This window comes from Vanacampus margaritifer, chromosome 5 (genome assembly GCF_051991255.1).
Source record: "Vanacampus margaritifer isolate UIUO_Vmar chromosome 5, RoL_Vmar_1.0, whole genome shotgun sequence".
NCBI classification, from domain to species: Eukaryota; Metazoa; Chordata; class Actinopteri; order Syngnathiformes; family Syngnathidae; genus Vanacampus; species Vanacampus margaritifer.
In genome coordinates this window covers 29748366-29771421 of record NC_135436.1, presented here as the reverse complement: position 1 = coordinate 29771421, position 23056 = coordinate 29748366, and the positions used below count along the sequence as shown (strand labels likewise).

Below are 23056 nucleotides of genomic sequence, written 5' to 3'. Positions count from 1 at the left end.
AAAATAAAGCAGAAGTCAGCGTCGGTACGAAGAATGGCTGACATTCCCGTCAGGATGCTTGTAGATAAGTCTCTTATCTGAGGAGAGCATATTTGGTGCTTGTTCCAAAAGCAATATGGAGCACTGTGGACTTCAAAGGTCTTGATTAAAGCATTCCACGTGGCTATTTTTACCCGCTTGCCCCAAGTGGAGCCATCTGTCAAAGCTCCAATGTGCTGCTTTTGGCTTCGCGGCAACATGCGCGATCAACTCACTCGGGTTTTTTTTTTTCCAGAGGTGGCAAAAGTATTCACACTCTGTATTTATAGCGGTGGAGCGGATAAGTAAATGAATCGTCAAACTGATGATACCAGAATGATATATGGAAAGTATACTGGATTCAGTTCAATGTATATTCAAATGCAGAGAAATACTGACGGCCACTCAAAATTTCAAGATGGCGGTCCCAAAATCCAAGATGTCCGTCCAACAATGTCTTTTCCTTAAATTTTAATTCATTGATTGTGACCCTCATACATATAGTAAATCCAAAGAAGAGCAAACGTTTAGGAGCCATAACTTTGAAGTTATTTATTTTTTGTTGGGGTGACAAAATTAGTCGGTCAATTTTGAGTTAATTTAAAGTTCCTTTAGCGCCGCTAATTTTTTTAACGCACGAGTAATGACCACCCCTTACTTGCAAACCCGTACTAGGGGAATTCCAGTCGCAACACAGCAGACACGTCCACGTCAAAACTTTGCAGTAATAATAATGCATATATTCGTGGGGACTGCGGTCAAGTTGTATTTAACAATTTAAAAAATATTCCGAATTTCACAAGTTACTTCATGTTAACGATTAGATGAAAAGAAAAAAGCACTGAGCTGTCACTGTCTTACAAATGCAACTATGCCATCTAGTGGCAGAAAATTACCTTAACACAAATCAATATCACACTAATTTTTGACAATACAGTACATCTCTTTAATTTTAACTCAATTTTATGAATTATGGAATGACTGTATCAATGACTAAAAGATGCAGACATATTTCTATTAGTTTAACATTTCTTTACCATTTTTATGTTAACAAGAGTATGAAAACTTTTTACTTTACATTTTATTGTACATTTAAAATAATATATAAAATTTGTGATTAATCGTGAGCTAACTATTGAAGTCATGCGATTAATTACGATTAAAAAATTGTGATTATAAATGTTTAACGTTCTAATTTACCAAAACAAAATTTTAAAAAGCTATCATTCGCATACGCAATGTAAATTATGTTTGGAGATGAAAACTTAAAAAATGCCATATCTTGCTTCTCTGAATCTTTATCGTGCTCACTTCACTTCATGTTGCTGCTGTCCCTGTTCTTCCGATTGAGATCTCTACCGCAGTTGACTTTGCTCCTCTTTATTTACACCGAAGTGCAGCAACAGAGTTCGATTGAATCTCAGGTTAAGAACCGCTGCTCGAGACATTCCAGAGTTTCCAGCGTGTTCACATGACTAAAAGTAGGCGCTTGCTCCAATGACACACCGCGATAACACATAATTACATCATTACCCGGTTTCCCGTTCCTTCCCAGCCCTTATAAAGCGTGCATGTACTGTTTGTGTAGTTTGACAGATCCTATCAGCGCTCCATTTCCTCTGTTGTGCCCCAGGAGCGTTTGACTTTCTGAGGGAGTGTCAGGCGTCTCCCGTGCCGGACTCCGGCCTGAGTTCCTCCTCCACGTCGTCCAGTCTGAGCCTGGGGGGGAGCACCGGCAACCTGCCCGAGATCTCGGACGAGCTGGCGGCCCAAGCCGACGCCCACGAGAAGACCAGCAAGCTCATTGAGTTTTTGACCACCAGGTATCACTGAGAACCATTTAGTGTGCGTGGAAAAGTTGAGCTTACAATCTTACGGAAGTGTATTGCATTCACTTGGAGAAAAAAAACTCCTGTTTTTCTGACTATTTTTGGGGGAGGGGAGCTTTGTTTTTGTGTTGTTGTTGTTTTCTGATTTTTGAATATTTTTTTTTATATATATTCTGAAAACCCCCCAAAAATGTATTCCGAAAAACAGCACTAGTTTCTGTTTTTCGAAGCAAGTCTACAACAAGTTACTTGGAGTTCAGAGGTTAAAAAAATAAATACATCAATATCTGAGAAACAGAAGCTGGTGCTCTGTTTTTTAGAATTATTATGGTTTTGGTTCCCCCCAGGCCGGTTTTTTCCCCTTTTCTGAGTAATATTTCTTCCTTTTTTTCAAAATGATTAGTTTCCCTGTTTTTGGGATTTTTTTTTTTAATGACTGAAAAAAACCCAGAAAATTAAATAAATTCCACACAAAAACTGAGCCCCCGCCCAAAAAAAAATAGTCAGTTTTTTCTGACAGTTTTTTCAAATTCTGAGAAACAGAAGCTGGCGCTCTGTTTTTTGGAATTATTATGGTTTTGGTTCCCCCCAGGCCCGTTTTTTCCCCTTTTCTGAGTAATATTTCTTCCTTTTTTTCAAAATGATTAGTTTCCCTGTTTTTGGGATTTTTTTTTTTTAATGACTGAAAAAAACCCAGAAAATTAAATAAATTCCACACAAAAACTGAGAACCACCAGCCCAAAAAAAAATTGTCAGTTTTTTCTGACAGTTTTTTCAAATTCTGAGAAACAGAAGCTGGTCTTCTGTTTTTTGGAATTATTATGGTTTTGGTTCCCCCCAGGCCTGTTTTTTCCCCTTTTCTGAGTAATATTTCTTCCTTTTTTTCAAAATGATTAGTTTCCCTGTTTTGGGGATTTTTTTTTTTTTAATGACTGAAAAAAAAACAGAAAATTAAATAAATTGGCAGTTTTTTCAAGTGAATGCAATACGCTTCCATACAATGTTCTGTATTTTCATAAAATAAAAAAATTAAAAAACACTCCCTGGAGCTCATTAGCATGTAGATTGAGCACCATCTAGTGGTGGAGACTGTAGGTTGATACAGTAATTCAACCCCGTCAAACAAATGCAGTCATTTTCCTTTGGTAGTTGAATGTGTAAATATGCCCTGTAAGTATACCCCAAATTATGAAAACATGTTTCTTATTATTTTGTAGAGCATGTGGACCCCTGTGGTGCCACGAAGACATCTCACCCAAGAATCATGTTTCAAAAAGTACGGTCCAGCTCACAAACTTCTTGCGCCACGTGGTGTCCGTGTTCAAAGAGCCCGGTAAGCCTTGCATCCAGAACTGCCCTTGCACCGCCAGCAAATGTGATTTATTATGCTTTGATGTATTGTCACCCACCTGTAGATGAGCACTTGGAGCAGCAGCTGAGCGACGTGGCCCTGCACACAGCCCTGTGTAGTTCTTCGCGTCACTACGCCGGACGCTCCTTCCAAGTGTTCCGAGCGTTGCGCCAGCCCATCTACGCGCACGCCGTCTCCGATTTGCTCTCCAGGCTGGTAGAGGTCGTCGGGGAACACGGAGAGGAGGTGCAGGTTAGTGTGTACACAAAAAAAAGTCAAATAAGAGATCATTAAATGATCAAACATCATAATGTTCACACAAATTGTGATGTATAATTTTATGGAACTAACGTTAGCTTGGTATGTGCTAGCGTATAATGTTGCCGAAATGATACGATAATTCCAAACACTTGAGGAGAGCAGCCCCAACAAAACCGCTATTTTTGTTCAAAAACAAAATGTACGGAGGAGGATTCGGGCCAGTGTGGTAAAAAAAAAAAAAAGTTGGCTGGATTTCTCACTTTTATCTCAGAATTCTGACTTTAAAGCCAGAATTTTCAGATAAAAGTGAAAATCCTGCCAACCTTTTTTTTTCTTCGCTACCCTACTGCTAACTTATTGTAAAACCCGAATGACAGGCTTACGTCAAGTTTGTAAGTTTTAGTAAATTTTATAATACAATGGATTCATTTGTGAATACTGAATCACTAACATGCCAGGGCTCATCAAACACATTCATGTCTCACTTGTCCTCTTGCAGGGCTACGTGATGGAAGTTTTACTCACGCTGGAAGCTGTGGTAGACAACTTGGCTGAGTGCCTGAAGAATAATGACCCCATGGCCGTCCTGACCAGGTTTGTTCCCTTCTGACGTGTTCCAGGAAGGTAGACCACTCACAGGAAGTTAGACATCAGGTGGCATCTCGCGAGTAAGCCAAAATATGCGGCAAAGTATGACTTGATGCACAACTTGCTGTAATCTTCATAGCAGGTGTTTGATCCATGAATTAGCTTATATAACTCATAGTTCAATCAGAATTGGTATTCACTCCCAGCCATTTTCACTGAAGCAACCTCCTTTGCTCCGGGCTGTTTTGCTGAATTTTGACTGATTTTGCAAGGCCCACAGAATATTGTGTTCTATTGTTATAAAAACATGGAGCCTACCAAAAGAAAGTACACTTGTAACTGTTTAAGTTTTGCAGCAATTAGCATTAGACTATAGCTAAGTTTCATCATTATTTACAAACGTGTTTAAAACAGTGGGGAAAAGAGCTTGTTGCAACATGGCCCTGGTTGAGCTCTTATACTCTGCTGCCACCTGCTGGCCGTTTTTTGTAATAACTACCATTGCTTTAAGCCACCTTTTCAGGTCAGAAGCCGCACTAAAGCCTTTTGTATGCTTTTATTTAAACATTTAAAATATTTTGTAAACACGTGTTTGGGAGTGAAGGACAAAGTATTAAGAAACTTGTTTACACGTTTTTAGGCTTGAATGAGTTAATCACATTGTTCATATTTTGATATCATGAGAACAAGATGACTATTGATCAACAGGACCTTCTGCTAAGTGTGTCACCAGCATGTGGCAACAGAGATTGAGAGAGTACTGGAAGAGTCACAGAACGACATAAAGGGCTTAGTCCCAATCCTTATCTCATTTGCTCCCAAAAAGGTTATAAAAACGTTCTATTTTAAATATTACGATGGTCCCAAAAACGTATTTATATGTTTTTTAAATGGTTTTTTTTTTTTATTAAAATTTGGTAAGTTCCATGTCAAAATCAGTCAAAATCCAGTAAAACAGTCGGGAGCGAAGGGGGTTTCGTCAGTGAAAATGGCTCGGAGTGAATCAGTATGAATAGCAGGTCTTGACTGTAAATGCCACAAAATGGGGCTAAGCACAAACATAAATTTCCGCAAATAAAGGAGAAAAGGTCAAAAACAATCCACAAGAGGAATTTGTCAATGCTGAACTGCAAATTTTTAGGTGTTCACTTTTCTGACTCATCTTGACATTTTAACGCAAGACAAGTAAAATATCTCTTACTTTTATGAGAGCGGTATATTTTGGGTTAGTAACACGACATTTGATTTCAGAGCGTCATCTCCGGATCTCCTCACCACGCTGAAGTCCAACAGAAAGAGCACAGGCCAGCTCAACCTCCGCGGAGAAGAGCGCAGCCGGCATCAGAGGAGTTCCTCCGTGCCAAAAAAGTTCGGCGAGGCCGACAGGTGGTCGGACCCGCCTCGCAGCGCCACCCTGGACCGCATCCAAGTGTGCGAGCAGCAGCTCCCGCCGGGCAAAAATCGCAGCCCGTCGTCCTCCAAGGACAACGTCTCGGACCCGGCCAACGTCAACCACCCCAGCAACCTGCTGGCCACCGTCTTCTGGGTGGCCGTGTCGCTGATGGAGTCCGACTTTGAGTTTGAGTACCAGATGTCTCTGAGGCTGCTGGACAAGCTGCTGGGCCACCTGTCGCTGGACAAGCAGGAGAACCGCGACAGGCTGGAGAAGCTGCAGGGCCAGCTCAAGTGGAGCGGCTTTGCGGGGCTCCAGCAGCTGCTGCTCAAGGGCTTCACGTCCGCCGGCACCGTCGACCTCACGCTCAAACTCTTCTGCCAGCTCACGCCCGTTTCGCGCGTGTCCGTGGTGGACACCTCACAAGCAATCGGTACGTTTCGTGGGTCGGCTCCCCGGACAATATCGCAGATTTTCACCTATTGCAGACGGGTCTGGAATATATCCGTTGCAATAAAAGTACTCCAAATATGGACTAAAACTGCCAAAATGAAAAATTAAAAAATGGACTAAATTAAAAAAAAAATGAATAAAAGTCGTTTAATTTTTAATTAAATTTTTAAATAATATTTTTTATATCCATTTTTATATTCACTTTTATTCATATATTTATTGATTTATATATTCATTTATTTATTTTTAATTTTGGCCATTTCGTTCCTTTATCCCAAAAAGTCCACTGTAAGGATTTTGTTTGTTTTCCCCATCAGGTTTCCCCTTGAACGTCCTCTGCCTGCTCCCACATCTTGTGCAGAATTTTGATGGCCCCACACACTTCTGTCAGGATGTCGCCGAAAGGATAGCACAGGTTTGAGCCCCTCTTTCAGTCCACATGCATAATTTAAGTACAGTCATTTCTGGACTATAATGCCACTACTTTTTTCACTTGTATTCGACACTGCGGTTAATACAAAGGTGCGGCTTATCCATCAGATCACAAGGGGGCGCACTATAAAGGAAGTGCAAGAGTGTCAGGCAAAACAAAGCAAACCAAGTGAGCCCAAATACAGTATGAGAGACAGAACGAGAGTTAGAACGGCTTATAATCAGGTGAGCCTTATACTCCAGAAATGACTGTAGTTTCTTTTCTTTTTTTATGCTGGGCAAATGTTCAAACTGTGCACTGTGTTACAGTGGCTTGAACGTTTTTTAGGACCTCAGTATTTTATTTATTTATTTCTCACTTACAGTAGGCCTATATGTTTTTAAATGCAGATTAAATTCACAAACTCTTCCATTTTAAAGTGGAAAGATTACAATTCCATCCGATATGGTACGGCTCCGTTTGAGGCGGTATGATTCCTCTTGTGTGAATGAACTTGTCAATACGGTGAATGTAGCTTTTTTTCTTCAGCGATATATCGTTCCAATAAAAGACACTTTGATACGTGTCAATTACTTTACATGAATTATTCTACATTTAATCGTTATGATGTTAACGTTGCTTTTAAATATACGTTTGAAGAATAAAATCACTTCTTTTTTTTTTCATGAACACTACACTACTGTGTTTTCGTGTCGGTGGTACATGGAGAGGAAAGTATCTTATGAAGTGATAAATGTTTGAGAAGCACGAATTTTGCGCTTTCTCGTACGCCTGTAGTTGTGCCTCGACGAGAGGAACGACAAGCTGTCCAACCTGGCCCACGTCATGACTCTCTACAAGACGCACTCCTACACCCGCAACTGCTTCTCCTGGGTCAACGTGGTGTGCCGGTACCTCCACGAGGCCTTCTCGGACATCACGCTCAGCCTGGTCACGTACATGGCGGAGGTTCGCGAAAGCAGTTGTTGTTAAGTTGGCGCCAGTGGCTTCGTGGTCTTTAAATGGTTACGTCTTTGTGTCACAGCTGTTGGAGAAAGGTCTCCCCGGTATGCAGCAGCCGGTTTTACAAATCATCTACAGCCTGCTGAGTCACATGGACCTGAGTGGGATTGAAGCCAAACCTTTCAACGTGGAAGTGCTCAGGACCATAGAGAAATTTGCCCAGGTGAGGCCTTTACTACTTCTGGTAATTGTAGTCACACCTATTCAGGGAATGGAGGAGCCGAATTATCACCAAACTCATCCAAGCATGTCGACACCGACCACAGAACAATCTTTCAGACACGTCCCATAATTAATTATTTAATTGTATCCGCCCTTTTTAAATGTAGACTCAGTTCTACTCCAGTTTCAGTCCCGCATGATAGTTTTTATCATAGTTAGTCAACCTCATCCCATTTTTATTTAGTCCATTTTAGTCAACTACAAAGCTAGCATTTTAGTCTTTATTTTAGTCAAAAAATACATATCTTAGTTTTAGTCAACAAAAACTGTCAACGTTTTAGTCAGGACAATCATTTTAGCCCTGCATTTATTTTATTTTTTGTCAGCGGGTTATGTTGAAGATTTCAGATCTAAAACAATTTCACATAAAATGTTCTCTCGTCTTTTTGATGAAAAACTACATGACACGCAATTGCAGTATATCAACAAGTGGCTACAGGCTACAAGCTAGTAAGTTAGCCAGCATTAGTTAGCAGTCGATGTTGATAAAAAGGCATACTGATTTATTGTTATTGTTTATAAATTAGGGTTTTAGTCTAGTCTAATTTTAGTCCAATGAAACACGTGTGTTGCCGAAATTATTTTTGTGTAGTTTTCGTTGACAAAATTAACACTATCCCATAATCAAGCCTTGCTGACTTTGATCGGAAGGGGTGACAAATGCTCAATTTAGGCCCAATCACTGTTTTGTGTATGTATGGTGTGTTACACCACGTTACAGAATAATCACTCAGCAAAATCTTTCCGAGCCATCAGATCATCGTGTTTTCCTGGCTTGGCGTCGCAAAAGCGGGAACGTGCTCAAGTAGCTAGCTTTTTTTTTTTTTTTTTTTACGTAATAGCTTTGGAGCCAAGATTTAGAACATATTAAGATGTTTACAGATGAGTGAAAAAAAAGAATCAAAAAGGTCGTCTAGCGTCGGTGCAGAAAATTTACCGACACACCCGAACTATAAACAATCCCTGTCGAGAGCTCTGGTCTGGCTTTAGTTTCTCTCTGTGGCCCTTCGCCAGGACACCTCTAAAAATAGACTGCATTAAATCACACACCGACACGCCACTGATGATGTTATGTTGATGTGCCGACTGTAGACGGTCCACTGGAGGGAAGCGCTCAACATCCTCAAGTTGGTGGTGAGTCGCTCGGCCAGTTTGGTGCAGCCCTCCAGCGACCTCTCCTACGAGGACATCAGCCGAGTGTGGGAGCGCTCGGCCAAGGCCTTGCCTGGGAAAACGCTGGATTTCCACTTTGACATATCCCAGGTGAAGGACACAACACACTCATGTGAGACTTGGAAAACCCGACCCTCTGCACAGCTGTTAGTTATTCCAGGGTGTGGTGGGTGTTGCTTGTGTGAAAATCTTGCCAAAATCCTTGCCAAAAAGGGAAACATTGGAACCCCGCCTTTTCCGTACGTTGCCCTCAACCAAACCTCTTCAGATGAGTTTAGAGGCTGAAGAGGAAGTGACGTGTACGCGGGGGGGGGGGAACCGAACACAGAGCTATTTGTGTAGCGCATGAATGGCAGGAAGTGATGTCACATCATTGCTGCCAGTCTTTTGTCAGCGAATCAGTCATTTCTTGCCAGCAGCGCATGTTTGTGTAACAACGCTGACATGCCTGGACAGACGACTAAAACAGCTCAAACTGCAACAACAGTCTTTTATATTTCTTTCCAATGTGCCGAGCCGCCGACTTTCTCTCCTGTACTTACGTGCCTCCATATGTGCCAGACGCCCGTGATTGGTCGGCGCTACGACGACCTGCGCGCCTCCCCGTGCCGAGACGGTAAGATTAGAAGCGCGGCGGTGACACGAAGTACCTCCTCCTCCAGCTCTCTGGGGTCCGCGTCCAACAACGTCCTGGTGCCGGTCAGCTGGAAGAGGCCTCAATCTTCCCAGGTGATGCGCGCATTTTCAGTCAACTATGTTAAAAAATGGTGTGTTTTACAGGCAGGTGCAGTAAAGGAGGATAAATAAAGAAAGGAAGGAAAGGAAGGAAGGAAGGCAAGTAGCTAGGTACTGTAAGTAAAGGTTGGTAAATAAGTGAAGGAACCTTCCTTAGTTAAGTAAGCTTATTATACAAAATTAAAGTAGTTAGGTAAAGGAAGGTATCGCTTTGAAGGTAGCTAGCTCGGTAGTTGAATTTGTTTGTTCTTAGTTCACTTCATCAATGCTGTCATGTTTTCAAGGATTGAAAAATCCCCAAGTAAAGTTTTCCTTTTCCAAGTTCATGTCTAGTTACCTCTGCCAAGGAGATTTTTTTCTTACTTCTGCAAAGATACGCCGTGATGTCATTTTTTTTTGTTTTAACTGATTTCCGTCAATGGCCATAAAAAGGTGTTAGGGAAGGACGGAGGGGGAAAAAAACACACATTTGAGTGCAGTTTTTTCCCCCGAGCATTTTTTCATTGTAAACTCTTGCAGACTGCCATCATTACCACCGCCTACAGGAAACAGTGGAGGGCCATGCTATATTTAGGACAACTTTAAATTCTCATTTACAGTGTGCCAACAGTTAAAAAAATAAAAGAAATCTGCAGTAGCTAAAAATTTGCTCTATGTTGGTGAGGCCTGAAGATGCAATGTTTAATAAAAATCTGATTCAGATGAGTACTATGAAGTTTCTGAATTTTTATTATCTGACACCAAATTTATTACAGAATGATCCGATGATGCATTTGGGTAGTAATGCACTGTACTAGGGTCAGATGATGTCAAATTGATGTTAATCCAGATCTAATCCAATTTGCGCTATTGTTAGCAATATAACTGGAAGCAATTTACTGTAGCCGATATCTTTGTCGGATGTGATCAACCGTGTTGAAAGTTTCTCTTGTTTCAAAAATTGATTGTGTTCCTTTCTCTGCAGAAAAGAACCAGAGAGAAACTTGTGCACGTTTTGTCGTTGTGTGGGCAGGAAGTGGGTCTTACAAAAAACCCTTCGGTAAAGCTACGACACAACGCGACCAATCATCTCGTCGGCATGAAAGGACAACAGTGTTAACGTTTTTTTTTTTTGTTGTTGTACTGGTCACAGGTGATTTTCTCGAGCTGCGGCGAGCTGGATCTCATGGAGCACCAGCCCAGCCTGGTGTCATCCGAAGATGGAACCCGAGAGGCCGACGCGGTGGACGACACCACCTCGGAGCAGCAGTTCCGGGTCTTCCGGGACTTTGACTTCCTGGATGTGGAGCTTGAAGACGGAGAGGTCAGTTCACCATCAACTTGATCTCTTCCCAGCGCCGACATGCTGCACATGCCACATTTGGACCTTCAGAGCATTTGTATTTTCCTCACTATTTATTGACATTCGACACATTTTTCAGACGATTCAAACCATTCATTCAAATACTCTCAAAATGATGGACATTAAGGGAACTATTTTCCACTTTGCAAAAATGCCCAGTTTCCCCACAATTCTACATTTCCACATGGAAAAACACTTCAAGGACATAAATGAGACATTGAACAAACAAAACAAAGTTCCTCATATTTCACATTCCAACTTCACGTTTCAGCGGTTTAATTAATTCCACAGCAATTTCAGTTCAGTGTCAGCTCGTCAACATTCACATGCGATGTCTTAAGAAATTACATTCTAAAGTTCGTTATACTACAGTAAATATATACATAATTTAGTAATGTTGTATTTTTCTGTTTTTGTGTGCTATCCAGGACTTGCAGGTAAGTTTCTCTATTGTTTTTGCTGTATGTGCACGCCACCACGTTTGCACTTTTGTGTGCACTTTGATCATGTTTGCTCAAGTATGCATGTTGTTGTTGTTTATAGCTGACATTTTATGCAGGAGCACGTAAATAGTAGTTCTTAAATCATGTGTAGTGACAATGTAAATAGAATACAAATTCAAAAGATATTTTCCGCCCCATTTTTCTACAATAGTGTTTTATTAAATTAAGGATGAACGCCACAATCAAAGTTAGAGTGAATTCAGGATTTAGGATTTTTCCCCCCATTTCCGTCATCATTATTTGTTTTTTATAAACGCAAATTATTCTCATGGATATTCCCCCTGTGTATGCACTATACCTTCAAAATAAAGCTCCTCGACTGCGCTTTCACCGCTCCAAACACTGTCGAGAGCACATTTGCTGCCCTTATTTGATCTCTTATTGATCGCAGCACATTGAGGTTCGGCTAATGTAGCATTGGTGAGCGTTGTGTGTGTGACAGAGGGTTTTGTTTGTCGCAGGGGGAGACGGTGGACAACTTCAACTGGGGTGTTCGCCGACACTCTGTGGACACCCTGGACCAGAGCGACCCGCACGCGCCGGAGGAGAGTCACCTTTCCAGCAGCACGTCTCGCCTCAACCGCCTCGCTCGCCAAGACGACTCTGACGAGTCCTCCGAAGAGGAGGATTTCCTCTCCGTCAGCCAGATCCTCTCCCGCTCGCAGCTGGTCGGTTCACCTTTTCTCTTTTGAATTTTACAGGCGCCACTTGACTTTATTTGACACTCCCAGCTAAAGGTTACATTAACATTACTTTTTTTTTTCCAGTCACAATGCTTCAAATTTGCACTTTTATAACTGTCAAAAATATAATAATAATAAACAGACATATCATCACAACACATCACATATAATATTAATATTTCCAACAATCAGAAAGAACATTTTCCACTATTAAAAGGCGCTGAAAAAGCCATCAGGTGTGTGATACTGCCCTCTAATGGATTATCCGTGCAATGCATCTGTCAGATCATATATGTCAGGGTTTTAATGGGAAAAAAATTATACTCATGAAATAGAGGGCTCAAAATGTCTTGTATTTAATATGATAAGTTCGGCTTCTTAATTGGGTTAAAACTGACACATAAAACAAAAGAGAATTCAATCATTTATATTTAAACACAAAAATGTTCAACCAAACCATGTCATTTTGCCTGCTAGCTTAATGCTAACATACAATTTGAAATGCCGTAGATGGGCATTTTCACTGTTTTCTGAACTTGGCCCTGCCTTGGTCAAATACTTGCTACCCACAAGGATGTCATGCTGGAGAAAAAAAAATGAAATCATGTATATAAAATCATACAGATGAGGAACATTGTTTTTTCTATGCTGATGTTAGAACGTGTACATTGGCACAACCATGTGTTGCCTCAGCTGCCACCTCGAATCCTCTCCTGATTGGTCAGCCCAATCCAAGCTGCTTCCATGCATTTGAGGAATGTGGCGCTCTCTCATCAAATGTCTTGAGCTGATCTCCATTTTTGTGTCTTTCCACAGGCCGTCAGCCCCTCCCCAACCTCGGAGGTCCATCACATGGATTCTCCCTCCTTTTGTAACAACGTGTCGGCCGACTCGACGCCTCCCAGCAGCAAAAATCCCAGTTTCGAGGTCCAACTGCTGGACGACTCGAAGCAGCGGGTGAATAAGGGCTTCAGGGTGTCTGAGATTCTGGGGACTAACAACTCCTACCGTTCTTCTATTCTAGAGTTTTTTACCAATTTCACCAAATAGTTGCTACTCTCTCTGTACTTTGCTTGTTTTCTACATTTTGGGATCTTCTTCTCTCTAACTTTTTTTTACTCATATGACACTTTTTTTTTTTTTTTGCATGCTAGAAAGTCAATAGACTAGCAAAGCCGGCTTTATCATAACGCTTTATTTAACAGTAAAAATGATTCTGGGATCTTGGAAAATTCTCTGTGTGTCCATCTGCTATAATAGGCAATGTGTAAACCTATTGCTTGTATGTGAGGGCGGGGATAAGCAAGCAGCAACTAAAAACTCTTGTTTGGGCATGCAAGACCTACACAAGGTTTACACATTGCCTGCCCCTTAAATGAAAACAAGTGTGCTGGGTGCTTAAGGCTCAAAATTTAGTTGGAAATGGCACGACAAATTCTACTAAAGAAAGAGAAAAAACCTCAAGGAGTGTCCTTGGCAAGGTTAGTGTAACTATTCACTACCACGAAATAATCATCTCACAGCTGTGTATGTTATTGTTGTACGTGTACAGTGAACCCTTGCTTGGGGGTGTCAATGCTGAGTTCCAATGTAGAAAAATCTTCAATATTGCAACGCACTTGCCATTGACATGGTTATTGGTTATGATATGTTTACAAAAACGGGGATGGCCTCACCACTTTCCAAACGGTGATTGAATTCTGATCAATCTACTTTGTATTGCAAACAATTCTTAATCTTTAGTTGGCCAATCTTACGTTGAGCAGTCAGCCATTATCGCCATTATTAGCATTCCAGATGTTTCTCTGCATTATCATGATACGTTTTCTCCAGCATCAACCCCACCAGAAGCCCGTCAGCACGTTTTGTGGAATCTTCATCGTGTCGCCGTTTGTTGTCGAGACGGCTGACTTATCGGCTAGGGGCCAACGATAGCGTCCCGCGCTAACATGACGCCTTATAAGGAGAAGGTGACGGGTGCGTTTGGGGGCCATCTTAGGGAAAGTGTTATGTTGCACAGAAAAGTTGTGCGCGTAGTTGAGTTTGCGAATTGGCAGGGGTTCACTGTATTAACCTTTTGCTGCCTACTGCATTGCTGTGCCTAAAAAGCACGTCTTCTGTTTTCAAACAGCTTTTACAAGCAGATGAAGACACGAATGAGGACGACGTGGCGCTCTCCATCAGCTCCCTCCCTCCCGAGTTTCACTGCGGCGATACTTTGGATGTTGCGCACGCTTTCTACAAAGAGCTGGACCTGCACGGCTGCTTGCCCAGGTACGCCCTCCGGCCTCCTCCTCTTCCTCTTCCTCATTGACGGGAAGTAATGAAGTACAAATACTTGCCTTACTGTACAAAAGCAGATTTTCGGCTCCTATTACTTCTCTTGGGTTGAGTTGTTCTAAAAGATTTTTACTTATTTCTAAAGTTGAAAAATAGATCCCGTGGTACATCGCGTAACCTAACTTTCGTTTTTCAAGACATGAGTGATTCCTTGAATTTGGAGCAAACATTTGATTTGAAGAGGGCAGTTGCTTCCTTCAAGCTCTTTATTGCCACTCTCAGTTGAGGTTTAAAAACAAAACAAAAACAAAGAGAATTACATGTGCATTTAACCAAACCACAATAACTTTGTCTTATGAAAGTCCCATCACACGATGCAAAATGCCATTGATGGGCTGTTGAAACTAGAATTGATGTTGCAGTAATAATAAATGTCAACGTTAACGTGAAGCCACGTCAGCTGTCGCTACGAAAGCCAAACTTACTTTCTCCATGTAGTATGGTTTGCAAGTATTATGCTGCCATCTGGTGGCCAAATCCTGCACAACAGATGGATCAGCACAATGCCAATTGAATTATCATGATGATAATTGTTTAGATTTTATTCAATTGTATTATTGTATGTTTTTTATAAAGCACAATACTGTGTTAAGTTTTCCAAACATAAATAAAGTAATTAAATCAGTATTTTTACTTTTGCCGGATTTTAACACATTGACTCGCAGCCATTTTCACTGAAGCAACCCCCTTCGCTCCCGGCTGTTTTTCTGGATTTTGACTGATTTTGCAAGGCCCACAGAATATTGTGTTCTATTGCTATGAAAAATCAGGAAAAAAAGTTTATTTGTATCTGTTTAGGTTTTGCAGTAATTAGCATTAGAATAGAGCTAAGTTTCATCATTATTCACAAATCTGTTTAAAACAGTGGGGGAAAGAGCTTTTGCAACATTGCCCTGGCTGATCTCTTATACTCATTTTTTTTGTAATAACTGCCATTGCTTTAAACCACCTCTTCGTGTCAGAAGCTTTAAAAAACGTATAAATACGTTTTTTGGGTTTGAATGAGTTATGTAGCTAGTTAGAGCACAGCTTGCGTCGCTACTTTTGACCAAACTCTTCACCCGTCAGTCTGGCAGAGGAGGAGCTAGACGACGGCACGTTGGAGTCGGGCTCTTCGACGCCACCTTCGCCTTTCTTCTCCGCCATTCTGGCGGCGTTCCAGCCGGCGGCGTGCGACAACGCCGAGGAGGCCTGGCAAGCACACCTAAACCAGCTGGTGTCTGACTCGGACGGCTCCTGCACCGTCTACACCTTCCACGTCTTCTCCTGCCTCTTCCAGGTACGCCGTTAGGAGCGGACGTCATCAAAGTGTATTTAAAACAACCGCATAGCGTTGCCTTAGGAAACAAACAATGCAAAATGCCATAGACGAGCTAACAAATGTAATCTACACACTATGCAAAACGCTATAGGTGTGGCAGTGTTATAACACTTGAAGTAATGGCTATTTGAATGCATCAACACATGTAAACAGACAATATAATGATACTGACAGTCATATATTCTTTATCCTCTGTGAAAAACAACTTGAATAAGTGTACTCCACCTCTTGCCGATAAACAGGAAGAGACCCTGGCACGCCCGCGACCCAGTTGGGACAATAAATGAATTACTGCAGCTTTCTGAGTCAACCGCAGTAGTTGTGAAACTCTTCTTCATTTGTGTCTTGCATGACTGTATGACGCTGCCCCCTGGTGACCAAGTCACTCACACACACCACACGCCGCCCAAATCAATCAATCATGATGCACAACCTTTTTGGGGAGGCTCAGGATATCTTCATAAAAATACTGATACTTAAGTGCGCATTACGTTTGCGCATGCGTGAAAATCAAGTTTGAAAAAAAAAAAAACTTGCTACCAAACAAAGCCCTCATTTGAATGCCGGCAATTGGAGTGCTGAAAGTGTTTGCGTGATATCATAATGACTTTGCTTTATTGTTGGACAGAGTGGACAAAGTGTGACTTGGTGTCTGTTTTTGCATGGCAGAGTATCCAGAGCAACTTGAGCTCACTGACCTGCGACGCTGTGACTTTCCTCAACGACAGCCTGAGAGGATTAGGAGCAAAGTTCCTGAGGTCGTCGCAAATGCTGACCACGTGCGCAGAGTGCCCCCTGTTGTTTATTGACGCACACACAGTGAGGAAACGTTTCCATTTTAAATAGGGATGTAACGATATCCAAACGCCACAATACGATTATTATCACAATATAAACCTCACAATATGATAATTATCACGATATTGTGGAGAGGATGGCGAGATTAAAAATGGTCATGATATTGTAAAAAAAACAAGCAAACAAAAAACTCATATAAAAAAAAAGCACATTATTATAATAGTGCTTTTGTACAATCTCTAATAAGACTTAATATTGAGGCACTTACTTGCACTTTAAAAACAGTTGGGTCAAAAGTAACCCAATTATGGATCAAAAATGGACCGATACACTTTCTGGGTTGTTTTATGCAAAATGACCCAATTTTTTTTTTTACACAAGTTAAGGATCTGACCAATATTTATCAGTTGTTTTACACTAAAAACACCATTTCTTAACTCAAAGTTGGGTCACAGCGACCCAAGTAGAAGATCAGTCCATTTTTGACTCATAGTTGGGTTGTTTTTGACCCAACCGTTTTTAGAGTGTGCTAATGTTTTTAGAGTGTGCTAATGCACGCACGCATTGAGTTCCTCCACATATTGACTCAATTCACAAGCATATTACGATTACATCTGATCATTAGTGTGGATTGACCAACCACCAGAGGGCGCTAAAACTGCACACACGGAAATCAACTCGCCATTTTTAACAGATGTGCTGAAATTTGATATTGCGACATGACGACGACGATATTGTGGCTGTTTTAATTTTGCCATATCACAATATTACCATTATCGTTACATTCCTAATTTTAAACAGTGTGGTCGTTTTGAAGGTTAGCTGGCCCGCAACACTTTGTGTTCACAGATCATGTCGTACGGACTTCTGGAGAAAATGAAATTCAGTGTGTTGGAACTGCAAGAGTATCTGGATACTTACAATAGCAAAAAGGAGGCAACTGTCACGGTAAGGACGGCTGTGGCGCAACTTTTTTTCTTTTTTACTGGAATATACTGTATTTGAAAGAGGATTAGGTTGGCAGGATTCTGAATTCTGACTTTAAACAAAGTGAGAATTCTGACTTTGTGACATAAAGCTATGAATTGGGGGGGGGGGGGGTCGTCAGTAAATCAGACTTCTGAGATAGTGAGAATTCTCACTTTAAAGTCAGAATCCTGAAATTAAAATAATAAAGTGAGAATTCTGAGATCAAAGTCAGAATTCTCACTCTAACGTCAGAATTCTGACTGACTTTAAAGTAAGAATTCTGAGATTAAATTAATCCTGCCAACCATTTTTTTCCCCCCTCTTCACTGGCCTTAATCCTCTTCCGTAGTATCGACATACAATACTCGTCTATCAAGAAAATGTGTGGTTCATATTCTACAATGTCGTCCATATTGCCAATGGTAAACCAGTGTTGAGTAGATTCATGTGTCTTGACGTCAGCTTGAGTTGTAATCCTTCCACTTTGTCATCCAAAGTGGTTGAGCAGCTGTAAGGCCACCTTTTGCCCAAGTCCTGGCAGCACAGTGACCACACGACAACCCGTGGAGCAGGAGGAAAAGGTAACAACAAACAAAAAAAAAAAACATTTGTAAACGATGTCTATTCACTACATTGGTCACAGCTTTCAAGCCACCTTTTTTGAAGTCGGCTAAAATACAAGAAATATGATCATATCCTCTTTATATGAAAATGTCACTTGCTCTTCTTGCCCCGTGCGCTGATTGGCTAGCTAACGCCCGACGCCGATTCAACATGTCGAATTAGCTGGAAAGTGCTTTTACCCCAGCCAGCCCCTAATTTCTTAGTTGCCAGGTAATGACAGCCTTGGGAACTGTTTTTAAATTTGAAAAGAAATGCACAATATGTCTTCTTTAATGCTCTTTCTGTTCTTTCTGCACATTTTGTAGCAGGGAAATTAAGCTTGGCCAATATTTAAAATCCATTTTTTTTCATACCTCATAACGGCAGTGATTCAAAACTTTTATTGAGCCAAGTGGCATATTTGACATTATGAATGCCGCTAAACAAAAATGTCACCAAAAGTCTGAATACAACTCAATTCAATTTTCTGAACTCAACGTGGACCGGTTTATTCTAACACAAAATGATTGTCACTACACATTACTAACACATTTTAAATGTCGATCAAGTGTTTTTGGACCAATTACGCGAAATTGGATAGTGGCTCAGTGGTTGGAAATCGCTGCATGTGCATGTGACCAAAACGATCCTTGTAAAAATGGAAAGTGACTTGCTCAGCCCTCCTTTGATTCTCTTTTCTTGCTCATTTAGTGTTTTCTGTCCTATAACATGCTCGCTTTGTAGCAAATGGAATCTCTGGCTGTAAGTTGGACCGGGCTCTGTTATCATCATTCATTTAATGTCTAAATTAGCTGCGTCAGTTTTTTTTTTTTTGCAAAACTTTTAGAAAAGCTCAGAATAAAAAATCACAGCATGAAAATGAGGACCCAAAATATATATATATATATTTTTTGTATGTTTGTTCTTAGCAACTGGAGCTGTGTCAACGACTCTACAAACTCCACTTTCAGCTGTTGCTGTTGTTTCAGTCGTACTGTAAAATGGTTGAGCAGGTCCACGCAATAAGATCTCTTCCCAAAGTAAGTACACCAAAAAATAAAAACAATGGTGCCTTGACTTACAAATTTCATTCATTCTGTCACTCCAAAAACACAAGCACTGTATAAATACTATTTTTTCCCTATTGAATTAATGGAAATGCCATTAATGTGTTCGGGCCCCCTAAATAATGCAATTTTATAGCCTGTTTTTTAACTCGTTCACTGCCATTGACGGCTATAGACGTAAAAAAATTATTTGAACTATTTCTATTAGTTTAACATTTTTTCCCACTTTTGTTAACAAGAGTATGGAAATCTAGAATTTCATTTATTGTACATTTAGAACAGATATAAGATTTGTGATTAATCGTGAGTTAACCAGTGAACTCATGTGATTAATTACAAATTAAAATTGTAATCACCTGACGCCCCTAATTTCTAATATCTAAAATCTAAAATCTTTTATTTTCTTTTTTTTTAAAAAATAAGAAAAGAAAAGATTATTAAAAATTGGTGGTATTAAGCGATTAAAAATGTGTAATCGTAATTAATTGCATGACTTCACTAGTAAACTCACGATTAATCACACATTTTATATCTGTTCTAAATATACAATAAAAAATATTGGTTTACCAAAAGTATAAAAAATATGTTAAACTAGTAGAAATAGTTCAAAAAAATTTTTGACGTCTATAGCCGTCAATGGCAGTGAAGACAAAAGAACTCTACAGTATTGTTCTTAAAGCATACCGAAATAACAATTGAAAAGAATCTGAAGAGTTGATTGGAATTGACATTTTACAAGCGCCTTGACTTGACTTAACTTGATGCGCCCGCCTCAACCCGCAGCTAAGCGACATGTCCCGAGAGCTGAGCGACTTGAGGAGCCGCCTGCGAGCGGCGTTGGCGGAAGATGACAAAATAAGGCGAGCCGAGCCGTCCGCCTTCAGCTCGTCCGAGGCGGCCGTGCAGGCCATCCTGGAAGTTCTCAAGAGCAACGGCTTCATCTCGGCCATCCGCTACATCCGCCAATGCAGGTGAGAAGGACCAAATCGGAACACAACGGGGAATTTGGATTATTATTATTTTTTTACATTTAAATGACACGAGCAAATCTTTTGAGGGCTGTTGAAGCCGTTTTGGATTTCGATAGCTTGTGATGTCACAGTGGGGCGACGTTACGCTGAGCTTCTCTGGCCCTGATTTGGCAATTCAATTCGACTGCCTGTATTAAAAGGCAGTTTTGAATCTTAAGTGAAGCTGACGTGCAAGTTTTTGAAAGGTGGAAGGAAGCCAAGGGATTTGCAGAAAACCCACGCAAGGGCATGCAAACGCTACTTTGAAACTTCAATCCTGGCTTGAAACCCTACTTTGAAACCATAACCTTATCTTCAAACCCTTATTTAAAGGAATACTATTTTTTAACCTAATTCTGGTTACTTAATTCTGTCTGTTAGCGAGAGCCACTACATCGTGATAACTTACATTGATGTTTCTGCATTTGGCAATTTATTATTATATTATATTATTAGTATGGGATTTTTTTTTTAATGGGCTTTAGGTGAACTGATGAATACACACACGCACACACGCACGCACGCACATGCACATGCTCACCCACATACAAAAAAAATATATATATATATATATATATATATATATATATATATATATTTAAAAAAAAAAGAGAAAGAAAAAAAACCATTTTATTTTATTTTATTTTTTATTTTTTTTAAAAAGGAGAGCAACGATGATGTCAAATTGAATGAACAATACTGAGCTCTCCTGGAAAAAATAAAAAATAAAAAAAATAAAGGAATACTAGACTCATTTAGCCAAATAAATACAAACAAAATAAATATTTTTAATTAAACTAAAAATTAAATGAATAATAAGCAAGAAGATATTTTATCTATAATTACTTTTGAGAAATTCATGATTTGTCATGTACAATGAATACCAATCACGCGTCCCTATTTTCTGGGTATGGTCATGTGACTTCAGCAAACTGAGCCATGATTGGTTGTTACCCGTTTCCTGAGCACGTGTGATGTTGTCTACAGTTGACAGCAAGTAGCAAAACGTGTTTTGAAAGGTATTAATTGTACATGAAAAAGAAGGAAGTTATCAAATTAATTCTAGACACAATTTTAACTTTTTACTTGTGAAAATGGCTAAATGAGTGAAGTATCCCTTTAAAACCCGAACCCATTGTGAAACCCTAATGAAATCCCCTGGAAGCCTTCATTTGAAATCCTACCCTCTTAAGCCCTAATCCTGTTTTAAAACATCAATTTAAAATCCTATCCTGTTTTGAAACCCTAATTTGAGACCCTAATCCTATTTTTATTAAATTGTACATATTCCAATTATTCCATTCTTTGAATCCAAATTTTAAACCCTAAGACTAACTTCAGATCTTATTTGTGAAAGCTTCATTTGGTCCCTAACCTTTATTTGAAACCCTAACTCTGAATATTCCACAATATTTAAGTTTTTTTAAATTATTTTTTTATTGTACCCATTTCACTGTATTGTGTTTTACTTTGTACTTGTGAACGCCTTCAGTCAAACTACGGCTTAACCTTCAACTAGCATCTTTTTGGATTCCAGGACGACGTGGCCCAACGACATCTTCGGCGGCCCCTCGGAGGACGAGATCCAGACGCTTCTCAACATTTACTTCCGCCACCAGACGCTGGGCCGGACGGGCACGTTGGCTGTGGTGGGCTGCAAGCGGGACCTGAGCGACGTCACGGCAGAGCTGACCGAGCTCAACGGGGAGATGCGCAGCATGATGGGCCGGGCGCGGGGCTACCGGGCCGTCGCCGCCTTCCTGCCCGATGCCAAAGTGTCGGGATCCAGTCTGTGACTGCCGCGCTCGCCGTCTGTTCTTGCACTACTAACAGAGTCGGCATTCGCAAGCAAGTGCATCCGCAAAGTGTTCACACACAATTTGTCATGTTTTTAGAATCAATTCCCATTTCCCCTCAGAGTTCTACAACACCAACATGAAATTAATTTTGAGGAAAGTGGTTTGCAAATATTTTACAAAGAAATGATCATGATGAAAAATCACAGCGTGCATAATAGACGTGTTGAATGCTTTGTCACACGAAATGGAAATAACATACCAAAGCTTTGCAATTCATCTTAAAGGGGAGTTGTGCAATTTTCTTTCACGTATGTGGAAGAATTTTACTGTGCAGTAAAGAATGTATTGGAGAGGAAAATGTAAAGGGAGGACGTATTACTTAGTAATGTGTGCGTGCGTGCGTGTGTGTTCGTGGGGGATTCATTTGGCGGCCATTTCGATGGGACTGGACGCTGATTGGAATCCACTGTAGTCCAACTACTTTTGAAATGCTGCAGAATTCCGTGCTGTTTCAGCACCGCCACCTGGCGGTCGGGAGGGACAAAATAGAACTACTGTTATGCTACATGTGAGTTATGTATTACTCAAAAAAAAAAAAAAAAACTTACTGTACTTTGTATGTGGAGCAGCTTTTTAGCAAAGGACACATTATTTATATGAAAGGAAAAACTATTTTTTCGAGCCTGCTACACACACTTGCAAATACCAGTCTGTTTATGAATAAACCTATTTTCAATGAATAACTGTATATAGTGCTATTGGAGTCTTTATCTGAGTCTATTTTTAGCAACTTGCGATGTGATTTGCATATATATATATAGTGGAGGAGATACATATTTTTAAAGATGTAGTAATAGTTGGATGTTGAATAGTCTTTGCCTTTGCCATGTAATGAAATTGGTGTCATGTACACTTATGTCAAAAAAAAAAATAAAATCTAATGTACTTATGTCGAATATTGCTCATTAAAAGGATGATTGTTTTGGGAACACTCCATCAGAAATGTGTGAATCGTGAAAAAATGGACTACTACACTGTAGAACTGCATATAAGTGGCTTATACTATGACATTATAAAAAGAAAATCAACTTCTGCTCATTTTGAACACAAACAAATCAAGTTATACTGTATAACATATTGATGTTTGGCTTCAAATTGATCAG

General features: G+C 40.3%; 1 protein-coding gene across 3 annotated transcripts in view; it reads left to right on the top strand.

Annotated features, from left to right (window-relative positions):
* frya (furry homolog a (Drosophila)) overlaps nucleotides 1–22887 on the top strand; it is a 66880-nt gene extending 43993 nt beyond the window's left edge. For all 3 annotated transcript variants that reach the window (XM_077566022.1, XM_077566021.1, XM_077566023.1), the window contains 23 exons: nucleotides 1652–1841; nucleotides 3065–3180; nucleotides 3263–3450; nucleotides 3959–4053; nucleotides 5299–5873; nucleotides 6211–6308; nucleotides 7104–7274; nucleotides 7351–7491; nucleotides 8643–8813; nucleotides 9285–9452; nucleotides 10423–10497; nucleotides 10591–10761; nucleotides 11765–11971; nucleotides 12803–12943; nucleotides 14118–14260; nucleotides 15395–15605; nucleotides 16317–16466; nucleotides 17295–17393; nucleotides 17912–17995; nucleotides 18762–18779; nucleotides 18947–19057; nucleotides 19868–20055; nucleotides 21632–22887. In XM_077566022.1, the coding sequence (XP_077422148.1) occupies nucleotides 1652–1841; nucleotides 3065–3180; nucleotides 3263–3450; nucleotides 3959–4053; nucleotides 5299–5873; nucleotides 6211–6308; nucleotides 7104–7274; nucleotides 7351–7491; nucleotides 8643–8813; nucleotides 9285–9452; nucleotides 10423–10497; nucleotides 10591–10761; nucleotides 11765–11971; nucleotides 12803–12943; nucleotides 14118–14260; nucleotides 15395–15605; nucleotides 16317–16466; nucleotides 17295–17393; nucleotides 17912–17995; nucleotides 18762–18779; nucleotides 18947–19057; nucleotides 19868–20055; nucleotides 21632–21890 (3770 nt within the window). In that variant the 3' untranslated portion in view covers nucleotides 21891–22887. The remainder of the gene's footprint in view (nucleotides 1–1651; nucleotides 1842–3064; nucleotides 3181–3262; nucleotides 3451–3958; nucleotides 4054–5298; nucleotides 5874–6210; nucleotides 6309–7103; nucleotides 7275–7350; nucleotides 7492–8642; nucleotides 8814–9284; nucleotides 9453–10422; nucleotides 10498–10590; nucleotides 10762–11764; nucleotides 11972–12802; nucleotides 12944–14117; nucleotides 14261–15394; nucleotides 15606–16316; nucleotides 16467–17294; nucleotides 17394–17911; nucleotides 17996–18761; nucleotides 18780–18946; nucleotides 19058–19867; nucleotides 20056–21631) is intronic.
* The last annotated feature ends 169 nt before the right edge of the window (nucleotides 22888–23056 follow it).